General features: G+C 40.4%; 2 protein-coding genes across 2 annotated transcripts in view; both read right to left on the bottom strand.

Annotated features, from left to right (window-relative positions):
- nf1a (neurofibromin 1a) overlaps positions 1–11,802 on the bottom strand; it is a 194,261-nt gene extending 182,459 nt beyond the window's left edge. Inside the window, 1 exon segment of the mRNA XM_038693756.1 lies at positions 11,743–11,802. Within this exon segment, the coding sequence (XP_038549684.1) occupies positions 11,743–11,802 (60 nt within the window).
- On the bottom strand, positions 1,524–3,938 carry LOC119883194. Its single transcript, XM_038693759.1, has 3 exons — positions 3,538–3,938; positions 3,197–3,389; positions 1,524–3,033 (listed from the first exon to the last, which is right to left on the bottom strand). Exons 1-3 carry the CDS (start codon positions 3,613–3,615, stop codon positions 2,624–2,626), a joined length of 681 nt encoding a protein of 226 aa, XP_038549687.1. The 5' UTR covers positions 3,616–3,938; the 3' UTR covers positions 1,524–2,623.
- Positions 11,803–12,725: the final 923 nt, after the last annotated feature.

Here is a 12,725-nt window from a genome sequence, read left to right as displayed (position 1 = left end):
TATCGTTCAAAGATTTTTTAAGATCAATATCGATACCTCGACTTCGATACTGGTTCCTGAACAAAAACTCATCTCATGGAAACGAGTTTCCTCCAAGTTTCCTCCTCACTAGAGGAAGAGGTGGCCAGGCAACTACAATAACACAACAACAACTATCACATAAGAAAGTAAACTCAATTGGGCGTGTCTTTATTCCACTGCAGCAAAGTCGCAGACATCAGCCCAAGGATCGCTATGTGGCGTCACTTACTGATCCTTCAGACATGCTTGGGAAAATGTAGCGTAGAGCACTGAGATGATGACTGCGCCGGCTGTCTTGTTGCAGTCAAAGACGGAGCAACTTTCTGCTCTTCCATGCACAGTTTATTCCATGCACAGTCAAGGGCTTCACCTGGTTTGTCGTGTCGCCGCTCTTGGCAGCAATTATCTTACATTGCAATATTGCATCGCGCACTGTTGCATCAAGCCTGGTGCAATGCACGCTTTTGATTTTCTCCACGTCTTTTACATCCATGAGCCATGGCTCTGTGCCTAATTCAGCGTGAACTAGTGTTTACATCATCACAGCCAATTACAATCATTTTTAGATTTGGGCACATCAAGCATGCTGCATGCTTATTGGCTCATTGACGTCGAAATTTGGTACCGAAAACCGAAACCAGACATTTTTTGATACTTGATGGTATTGAGGCAATTTGGTCGGTGCCTAAAAAGTATTGAGCTCGATACCCAGCCCTACTCCCAGGTCAGGTAGTTTATCAGGCAAACGGAATGCCTTTAACCTCACAAGTGCCGGTGCCCCCCCACCCACCCCTAACAGCCCATATCAACAACCTTCGTCTGTCCACCCAAAGGGGCTCAGGACACAGGCAGTAACAACAGAATTGAATGTATCTGAATTGTTGTTTAAAGAGTAAGATCATGTGTTTAACCAGAAGTGGCTGTTATATTGCTCACATAGTGTCAAAGTCATGTTACTACACACGCGGTAAGATATTTCAAGGTGAAAGTACTTGAACACACACACACACACACACACACACACAAACAGGATTAAATAACCTAAAAAACCTACATGGGGAAATAACATCGGTTAGAGGCTCCGAATTTCGGTTTCGATTACTTTTCAATTAATTGTCCAGACCTAGTGGAGGAATATGTAGCTGCAGTACCGGAAGCTGCAATTTCAGGACCAGAACTGCATTTGAATGGACCCTTGTATTCTTTGATACTGCGAACTACCTGGCTATGTTACTCTTCACAGCCTCCCGAAGCCAATTACCCTTACGGTAACAATCACAGGGTGTGTGCCTAAACCTAAGTTATTGATTATATGCATGTCGACAGGTTAACCCCGTCTGCGCAGCTGAAGGTCGACTCCTTCATGTTGCTGTGCATTACCACCACCAATCCACTAGATGACGCTGTCGCAAAAGAACTACGGTCCAAGAACTGCTGTACCAGGACTGTGGGGCTCCTGAAAAATGCAGCCTCCAGTACTGCAGCTATATAATATTGCCATTGTGACCGATCAAGAGACCAGGTGGCAAGCTAGCAAATAAAGCTAGCCAGCAACCGATACAAGAGCACTTAGAGTAACGTTACCAATGCCCAAGTGTGTTATCTAGTAAGTTCAATCAACTCAAGGTTTATAGCTAGCGGCAAGTGACCGAGTAACATTATGTAACTTCATCATAAAATAACAGCTGGTGTAGAGCAGGCAATGTAACCAGGCTCAGCAGCCACTATGGACGTAACATTAGCTAATAACAGGTGAAGAGAGACAAGAGGATGTTGACCGAGGAAGCTAAAAAGAGAAAAGGAGGGTGACCAAGCAAGAGGCTGCCGAACGTTGGCGAGAGCTTTGTGAAATAAAAGGCAGTAGGGCAGTTTGAATATGGCAAAAATCATAAACATTTATTATTTTGGTCATAAATGAAATCACAATTATTAACACAATTACAGACCGATTTAGCTTAAAGAGGTCATATTGTGCTTTTCGTCTTTTTCCCTTTCCTTTATTGTGTTATATACAGGGTACAAGTTAAAGTTAAGACTTTTTAAAGACCACTCAGAATGAAATTTAATGCCAACTTCACAGCCATACTGGCAAAAATATGAAGGATATAATGGAAAATCTGTATGGATTTTATGCCCTAGAAAATAATTATTTACCAAGTATTTGAATTTAATAAAACATTTTATTGTAAGACATTCACATTTAATAGACATTAGCCTTGTGAGGTGTGTAATAACATAAATTAAAAAATATGCGTATTTGTCACATTAAGAGCCAACACTGCTCACTATTGCCTCACATACCACCTTTTGGTCATACAAGCGTCTACGTGAACTGAAGCTGATCAGGTAAAAAAAAAAAAGTAGGCAGAGCATGCATTATGATCAGAAAGTGCAGCAATCCCCCATGCAGCTATAGTGTCTGTCTGTGAATGTCACTAGACACAAGAGCCTACAGTCTTCGGAGCTCTGTTCCCTCGGCTGCAATCTGTTCATTCAGGTTCTTAAGCTCAGCCAACTTCTCCTTGTGGCTTCTTCTGAAAGCATTGGACTTAGTAATGAGCTCTGCCATTGTAGCATGCCCTCAGCATCTCTGGCAAGACCTTTAGACACTTTCTGGAAGGCTCTTTGCCTCATATTCATTCTTTCTTCTCTCATTCTCAAGATTGATTCCGTATCTGGTCCTGGCTGCTGTCACAGAGGACAGGAGCTCCGGTGTGAGGGGGACCTTAATAACCACCCCATGTAGCCACACATAATCATAGATAATTCTATGTTCAATGACGGTGTCCTCCTGGATATTACAGATTTCAACTTCTTTGTTGATGGAGACCCGCCTCTCCACTGCAGCCTGGCCATGAGAGAGGAGCAAAAGTTTTTGGAGGAAAGCCCAGAGCTCTGGGTAGCGCTCACTGATGAAACGATGAAGGAACATGTCCAGCCTCTTCTCCATGGGCTTGAAGAACAGGAACTCCAGGGACACGAACTGTGAAAACTGCTGGATGATTAGATCATCTATAGAAAGAGTGAATAAACAAGTATTTCAAAGTAGTAATATTGATATTAAAATACAGACATATATAGATAATATAATCAATAATCTAATAATATGTTTGTGGGTTGTACGGTTGTAAGTTAACATGTTAATCATAAAAATAATGTAATAATAATTATGTACCAGCTGCAACACCTCCTGCCAGCTGCTTGTCTTGGAGAAACTTTTTGACTAGGCACTCATTTGTCTCACAGTCGGGTAAGTCAAGAGGCTCTTCTCTTGAATCTTCTTCACCATTCTGGATAGACCCTCCATACATTCTGGACTGGAGGACAGAAAGCTCCCCTACGATGGGTCTACTCTGCCTCTGGAGCTCCTAAAGATGTAAATAGGCACTAACTTAAGTAAATGTTCTCCTCTCCCTCCTCTATTCTGCCAGCGGATCTAGTGAGAAGACTGGCCAAGTAATTTCCACACACATGATTCTTTCCACAATACATTTTCAACAGACTCTGCTCCAATACCAGTGTCAACAGCCCTCGGATGAACCCTTGACTGCTTGTTGGTGACATCAAGCCGGACCATTTGTAGAGGCGTGACATCACAGAGAAGTTCTCTCTTGGTAAATCTTCTCAGCAAACTCTGCAAAGACAAAAAATACATATTATTAGAGAATAAAAACAAGTTAATAATACTCACATCACCATCATTGTCTTAGAAGGCCAGAATTGTGTTTTCAATCCTCATTGTATTGTTTTTAATGTAAGCTATGTAAATGTCTGTATTCCTGGGCAGCAGCTTTATTATTTATTTTTATATATTATCAAAGAAATTAATCAATCACTCAGTCAGTCTCAGCAGTAGTGCTATGTGCTAGCTGTGAATGAAGGATGATTAAAAATCATATTCACAGTGCAATGAAAGCATTCACCTCACCTTCAGCAGCTCAGCCAGGTCGTTTCCAATGTAAAGCAGCACAGGCTCATCAGTCTGGTACTTGGTGAGGAAAGGTGTCATGCTTCGTGAGACCGCCGTGAAGAAATGCAACTTGGATGGGATGAGAGGGTCTTTGGTTGCCGCTGCAATGGTGTCGTAGGAGGAAGTCCCAGGGTGAGGGAGCTTTTTGGTTGTGACAGCCTCAACATACTTCATCATGTCCGGCCAGATGACGAGGCCCCTATCCACCACTGGGAGGTTCGCGACCCCGCGGTGGCCACAGAAAGGCAGAGCGAAGACTTTGGATTTAGTGAGATTACAGAAATCCTGTCTTCTTGCAAGCACTTTGTGGAAAACTGTGTGCAGGGCCCTGAGAAACTTCTCTATGTGCCAATCAGTGAATCCACACTTGAAGGCATTATGGAGAGTATGGAGACCGCAACTCCCCACCACTGCCAGCTGAGCATCCCCAAACTGTTCCACATGCTCCAGGAAACCAGGTGTGTTAAGCCTTGCTTTACCTGGTCCATGCTTTTAAAATATTCACCGCGTCCCTGTCTTCCAACATATTACGGGATTTACACTTTTCTCACCGTTGGTTTAAGTCAGTGCATATCCCCATAGAACACCACGGTTAATGTCAGCGTAATGTAATGAGGTTTCGTCAACTCAAATATTTCACCTGTCACCTGCTGTGCTCCACTCGACACACACACACACACACACATACAGCATTGCTGTCTTCCTCATGGCTCTAAGATGCTGTTTAAAGTTAAAAATACTCGATTACTAGCCTACTTTGGATAATCGTTTAAAAAAAAAAATGCATTCCATTTGAAAAGTTCTAAATAAATGCATGTTGTTTCCTCAAGTCAATCGGTAATGGTGATTGCAATTATGATCAAAATCATCATGATAATGATTTTTGCCATTTACAGCTGTACGTCTACAATAATATCTTAATTTTAATGATGTGTGAGCAGACATTATTAAAGGTTCAGTGTGTAAGTTTTAGTGACATCTAGTGGTGAGAGTTGCGAATTGCACCCCCTCCCTTATCCAAGCGAGTAGTTTAGTTACGGTGCCTGAGATGGGACAAAGGTGTCATCTATGAGATAGCAGAAAGTTACCAGTCAAGAAATCAGGTTGCTTTAGATAGATATATTAAGAAATTATGTTTAATTAATTATTCAGTTAAACTGAATATTATTGTTCCTTTTTTAACAGCCACATCAAGAAATTAATTGCTACATGATGTCTCATACTCCTGTAATACAGTATTTTACATCTTGGGAGGGTTTGCTCATCTGGAATAACATACCACAGTAAATCAAGAAATTCTCAAACACTATCACATCTAGTGCATCAAGTATGACCACTGACAGATAACAGGACAATATAAGTCTCACTGCACCACAGTCCATTAAAAAACACATAATACATGAAGTTTACAAAGGCCTAGTCAGGTGAGGATCAAGGCTCCTCTGGCTTTGCTTGATTAGATAAGCAATCTGTAAAACTTAACATGTCTTTTTTAATTTTTCAAAATACAACAGAAACACAAAGTAGCACTGACAGCCATTATTTCAGCTTTTCAGCAACGTTTTTACTGGGCATTTAGCATGTTAAAGAACAAATTACACATTTGTGTGCACAGTGGGAAGCAATATCCAATAACAATATAATGCAAATTCTGAAAGTATTCATTATTTGTCACTTGATAGACACACGGTCTTGTTTTATATCACCATTACCAGTAAAAAGAAATACATGTTTTCCACCAGGGCAGTAAAATGTGAAGTTTAGCTGCTGATCTGAGCTTCCCTGCTGTTTTATTGCCAATAATATTCATCATCTTTCTCAGGAAGGTAAGGACACATTTCTGTCCACGTAACAAAGCCATAACAGAGGCAGCAGAGGCAAGAACTACATTAAATTACAATCCAACTACATATTTTTTCTACCAGTGTAGTAAAGGTTTAGCTGTCTAAACTAGACAGCTGTAAGCTACCATTTCATTGCCAATTAGTGATCAGCTGATTGTATCAAGAACGTAACTGACAAAACCAAAACAGAGCTCTGGAGAGAGAGTCACTACATGAAATTAATGAAACTACATATTTTACACCACAAGCCAAAGCCAGCGCTGGAGAATAAACCAATGCAAGTAACCTTACGTGATTTTTCTACCAGGGCAGTAAAAGTTCAGCTGGCAGATGCTTCCATGTTCTAAGCTAACATTACGGTTTTATTTACTGATCAGCTGATTGTCTCGCTAACGTAACCGGCAAAGCCAACCCACAGGCTGGAGAATAAGTAGGCGACATGAAATTAATGCAAAGTTAGATATTGACAGGGGAAACACCTCACATGTCTCATGACTAGGGCTAGCTTCAAGCTAAAGCTAACAACAGCTTTCATTTGCATCGCTAAAGTCTGACAAACTTAAGTTAATTACCTGTCCAGCAGAAAACAGACAACTTCAGCACCGCTTTGAAAACATCTGTCCCACATTATAGCCTTCTATCTGGGAAAATCCACATCTGTGATTTTTTGCCATCATCTGTCTTTATTATTGTTATTATTTCCTCTTCTTCTTCTACAGACGCATTTAATGTAGTGACAGGCGTCAACACTGCCGGAATTATACAAGAAGAAGAAGAACACGGTGATGACGAAACACGCTCTGTAGTGCTATTTGTCCGTTGTCGGCTATGGTAGAAACATGACGACAAAATACAGCGACCTCCGTGGAAGGGGGTGCCCGCGGTTATGTAGATAAAATAACTGTCCATTATGTAAGAAAACATAGTCATGGATATTAAATTACATTTCTGTCAATAATATTTCAAGACCAGTCAAGATTATAACTTTGGGAATATTAATAAATTGCTTGTGCATTGTCTGATTTATTTGTTAAGATCCTAATTTTGTTTGGATGTAAAACTTATTGCTTCAAATGCAACCATTAACCCTAATTAAAAATGTGTTGTTACCATTAACGACTGTCACCCCTCCCCGCGATGATAAGCATGGAGTGTTGGTTTAAGATGCTTAAGTTGATTTCAGTTCTTAGTATTTGTATGTGGGTGTTTTAATAGGAATGTGGGTCGTTCAGATCAATTTGAAAAGTACCTATGATCTCGTTCCACATTTCATTGTGTGTCATGTAATGTGGGGAACTGGTCTTGGTCTTGACTCGGTCTTGCCCTCCCTCGGTCTTGATCTTGACTTGGTCTCCGTTTGTGCGGTCTTGACTACAACACTAGCTTACCCACAACCACGCTACTCTATACCACTCTATATCACCACCTTTATGTTGCAGAGAAAAATTGCACTGCGTGAGGTAAATGGTGATCACACCAGATACTGACTGGCTTCCAGACCCCACCACACCTCCAAAGTATAGTGGAACTGCACATTTTGGAGTGGCCTTTTATTGTGGCCAGCCTAAGGCACACCTGTGCAATCCCCATGCTGTCTGATCAGCATCTTAATATGCCACACCTGTGAGGTGGATGGATTATCTCTGCAAAGGAGAAGTGCACACTAACACAGATTTTGACAGATTTGTGAACAGTATTTGAGAGAAATAGGCCTTTTGTGCACATAGAGAAAGTCTTAGATCTTTGAGTTCAGCTCATGATGAATGGGGGCAAAAACAAAAGTGCTGCCTTTATAATTGTGTTCAGTGTATATATCGTTATCGGGATATGAAATTACCTTTACCAGGATATGAGATTTTAGTTATATCGCAAAGCCCTACTTCAAATGTTGAATACAATGTTCATGCGTAGGCCATGATGTCGAATGAATGTCACTCCAGATCATGTCAATGTAATATTTTCCAAATATGTTCCACGACTTTTCCAAAACCTTTTGTGTTTTTCTATTTTGAAATTCCATGTCTTTGTCATGACCATTTGAACTCAGTCAGTGTAAATATCAGATAATGATTAAAAATGCTCCCGATCCAAAGGATTGGGCTGGGACACCCCGAACATTTTTCTTCATGAGCCACAATGCCAGACAGTTTCTTTACACAGTGAGTTAACAGTTCACATTCCTCAAGTTGTGTCAGGAGCACTCACATCATTTATTGCAGATCACTTGGCTGTGACAGAGTTGGCAGTGAGGACATAAACAGGATGTGGGCCATTGTACCTATGAGCAATGTACTGTACTTGACACAATTCTGCTTGGCCCTTCAATTTTCTGCTTACAGTTAAATTTACCTAAAAATGTGCGACAGCTATTGAAAAGGGAAAAAGCAACTTTAACTCTAAAAGCCTTTGCAGACCAATTTATTTTTCATCCAATTTGTTGCACATTTAAAAGATAACCACAACCTCACGTCAATCATGTATACACACCAACTCTGAAAAAGAAAAGGTCATGAAATGTGGCTGAAATCCTCAGAAACACCAAGTAAGTGGTAACTCAAATATTTAAATAATGTTACTATTGAACTCATGTTCAATGTCAGTAATGTATGTAAGCAGAGTTTCCCCTATATGGATTCAGGAGCTACTAAAATTTCACACAATCATTATTATACCAATGCGCTACTACTTTTCACTCTCACACTATGCGAGCACAGTAACACTCATCGCTTGGCTAGCTTCCTCTCCTCATGCTTCAAAGGACATCTACATTACATGACAGGTGCTGTTATAAGAGCAGCGTAACTCTGAAAGAAAGTGACAGTGAACGCGAGCGGAGGAAAATATTCATATTCTGCCAGTATGTGTATGTGTCGGTTACAGTGTGTTAACCAAGAAAAGTCTATCTGTTGTTTCCCCAACTGCTGGAAAAGTGAAGCCTGTTTGAAGCCTGTTTGTGCTAGCTAACATCTCCCCTCCGCTTCAGACTGCGCAGCAGAGCAGGAAAGTATGTAGGCTAACTTACGTCTTTTTGCAGCTATGCAAGTTAACATTAGCTCAATTTATAGAAAGTAACTGGTAGCTGTATTTTATCACTACCTACTTGTCCAATGTTGAGAACATCATGTGTAGCGAACAGCTCTGCACTGTAGCCCACAGACAGGTACATCCTAAATTATTTTTCAGTTTTAAGTTGAGTCTGAAAAAGTGGTTGTTAGGAAAATAAAGGACGGTGGTGACTGGAAGATCTGAGTTTAGTAAAGGAAATTAGTGATGCAAACTAATCCTAAACTAATGAGTAGACGTTTCTTTTTGGATTTGTGCGCAAATAAAATGCACCTCAGAAGGGAGGTTGTTTCTCATGTTGCCTATTTTTATTATATTAATGTCTACAGATAAATGTCACAATCTGTAAAATGAAGAAACAAAAGGCAAACATGAACAATCGTATCTATAATGATTCTGAGGTTATATTAACAGGGTTTTTGTGCGTGATGCCCAAAACATGGTGTGCCATAAATGTAAAATCACTGTGGAGCGCATCACAGCCAGCCAAATTACTTTCCTGAAATCTAAAGGTTGTAGTTCCTCCCCAGTTGACTGATCTTTGGCTGTTGTTTATTTATTATCTGCTCGAGCTTTTCCAACTATTTGTTCAGCGATATGGTGAAAGTAATGGCCCAATATGATGTGAAATTACACATTTTTCATTGGAAAATTAGACATTTTCTTGGGGGAGGACACCCAAATCCCCCGACTCCCCTGACCATGACTAAAGCTCATGTACAACTATGGGAAAACACTGAAATTTTAACCTATTCTAATGTGCATCGCATGCTCATGGACACAAGAGCAATGCTGCTGAGACATGTTGTGTTGGGGTTTTATATTCAGACATACTACACACTATGCGCACAAAAGAATTTCGCTTCACCTCTGCTGCTACAACTCCATCCTCAGGGAAACACTGGTAAGTGTGCACTGTGGAGTTGTTCTATGCAGATATACATTTGACAGGTCAATAGCAGTGCATCGCACTTAGTATTAGCAAATGTTAAAAGACTGACCATAAGGGCACAAGAAAACCTGAACCTAACAAGATTTTTTGAAATCCATATTTTCTGAATGGCTGGCAACTTAACTTCATTGGCTTTGTTAATTCTAATGTGAAGCTGTATTCTGTAGAAAATTTAAAAAGTTATGAAATTCCAAATATTAACTATACTGTTAGAACTGTAGTTATCTCAATTCACCAAACACAACAGATGATGTTCAGCTTGTTAACAAGAAAAAAATGTTTTAGCATCAACACTAAAACAGCATATTTATTGAGAGGAAATATAAAGGGACTGCTTTAGTTGGGGCTTAGGATAACCATAACAAAGAAGTGGATGTAACACCTTAAGCCAACGGTAGTAATCCAAACTGAGACGCTAAACCCCAGCTACAGTCTTTGATCTGTGGCAACTAACAGCTGACCCACAGACTTCTGGAGACTAAACGAAGCTAAAGGACTTACAAATGGCAAACACAACTTGATTGAGTGCACACAAATTCAAGCCTTTATGGTAAATTTACTGAAATGGCACAGAGCGAGCTGACAGGCAGGTTAGCGAGTTTATCCTGTCAGTTTGTCTCTTTACAAAGACAAGCGTTGCAGTATCAGAGTCCTACCTGAAGAGAGGCTGGGAAGTCTTCATGTTACGCCGTACAAGAACCACATACAACATTATTTATCAAACTGGGTTGGACTTGATAAATTCAGCGTGAGGACACACATGTGACAATGTCCGGTTTTCAAAATAAGGTGACTATACAGGATGGAAATATGATTAATTTGATTATATTCACAGAAAGGTCAAAACATATTACATGTGTCCATTAAAAGTAAACTTTTCTTTACCAGACCCTCTCGGGCCTCTGACCCACCCACCATAGTCTCTGCAAATCCTGTGGGAAACACTGAGTAAAAAGCACATTTTGACTATTTAATTTATGCAATAAAAAATAATAAATAAAATAAATAGGAAATAAAAGGTTAAAAACCTTGCTCGGTATTCTGTATTCGGGAAAGTTTTTCACCATATTTGGTTTCAGCTTCGGACAAGCATTTTGATTTTAGTGCATCCCTAATGTTTTTATTAAATAGGAAGCCTACATAGCTTAACTCTTACAGAGGGTTCTTCTGTTTATGACCGTCAGTATCATTTTACAACAGATGATGCAGACCGTGCTGATATGTCCCAATAAAAACACTCCACTATGAGTACGTGAAAATTCTGTGTCATCTAAATTGTTATCTAGAAATTCCTATAAAAAATGACGTCTCACTGCTGTTTATCTTGCCATATGAAGCAGACAAGCTGCCAGCGGTTGTTCAGAATTGTGTTAGCATGGAGAGGGACGTTTCCTCGCATCCCGGTCCTTTCGTTTGCTCATATGAACGCAGTGTGCTAACCCACTCACATCTTATTTGTTTACATTAGATAGCTAGGCCTGCTAATGTTAGCTGCCTAGCTGGCATGAGGAAAACGTTAGCTAATCGACTTTCACGTTAATACACAGATTCACAGACGCCTGCCAAGTTTTAAATGTCCCTGACATACTTTACTGAGTATTATTCTGCAGTCCATCGGTTAAGTCCGTACATATACCAGGACAAATGTGGGATAACGTTAACTGTGCTAATTGATCGTGGAGACGGCGCTAGCGAAAAAAGACCTCATCTTCAGTGTTTAGCATCTGAAACAAGCAATACAGAACATTTCAGTCGCGAAACTACTTCTGACCGGAATACGCTCCTGGTTCGTTTTTATAAAAGAACCTCGTCTGTGTAAATGTAACCGGAGTGATGGGGCCTCAACCCTACCAAAGGTTGCTACACCCATCCACTGAATCAACCCATCTTACCTGCTCATCAAATCTAGTAATCACGGCCTGGACCCATTCCACTGGTTTGTGAGCCGCCATGGCCGGGCGGAGGGACACCGCAACACTGTGCTGGTAAATCCAAGGTATGAGGCTGGAGCGGACAGGCTTACTTATGCATCAAAATATGTCCTGAGCCGATGGGAAAGGACGAAAGGGGCGAATATTTTTCCCTTTCTGTAGGATTCACCATGCCACCGCCATGACACACCACCGGAAGTCTTCTTCAGAGAAATTAATGGGAGGTGTTGGACACCAGGTCAAGCTAGCTGAAATGAAAAAGGACACTTCCAGGCACACTCTTCAAAGTAACAATTGTTTAAGAAACGTTTTAGAAATAATAAATACATATGCATATGTGAAATAAAAACACTTGAGAGATTAAACCTACCCTATCCTAAAAAAAATAGAAACTAGAAATCCCTCTGTTTGCTCAAGTTGTTTTATTCTAGCTAGTTAAAGCGGCTCACATCTGATGTTACAAAAACATCTGGATTCACAGCCATAACCCCATATGGTACTTCATTAGATCTTCTGCTCAACCAACTGCAACCGTTTTTAAAATGACGTTCTTTTGTTTTATTTTGAAGTAAGATTTTCCTCACTTCTGCTACTACTGTAGAAAACTCAACAAATTGACGTTTTGAGCGCATGCGTCAAGTCGATCAGGCGTATCAGAATGTTTTCACAACTAAGAGTGGATTTAATTGTTGTCATTAAAAATTGTTAGTCCTTCTAAAAGTTTTCACAAACATAAATGCACACAATTCCAATTTTACACTTTCCCTCTTTTTTGTGTTTTATGCACCATATTTGGGGGGGGGTCAAGTAATTGGTGGCACTATGGCAGTGTGTATGGGGGGGCTATGGGCCTACATGTGGTCTTCTAGATTGCAAGCTTTATTTGACACTGACACATACATACCAGCTACCCACCCCCGCCCCGACACATACACACACTATTT

Source organism: Micropterus salmoides, unplaced genomic scaffold (genome assembly GCF_014851395.1).
Source record: "Micropterus salmoides isolate LMB-PRFRI ecotype aquatic unplaced genomic scaffold, ASM1485139v1 Ms_hic_scaffold_3, whole genome shotgun sequence".
Taxonomy (NCBI): domain Eukaryota; kingdom Metazoa; phylum Chordata; class Actinopteri; order Centrarchiformes; family Centrarchidae; genus Micropterus; species Micropterus salmoides.
The sequence above is the reverse complement of the archived record's forward strand: the minus strand, read 5'-3'. Positions and strand labels throughout refer to the sequence as shown.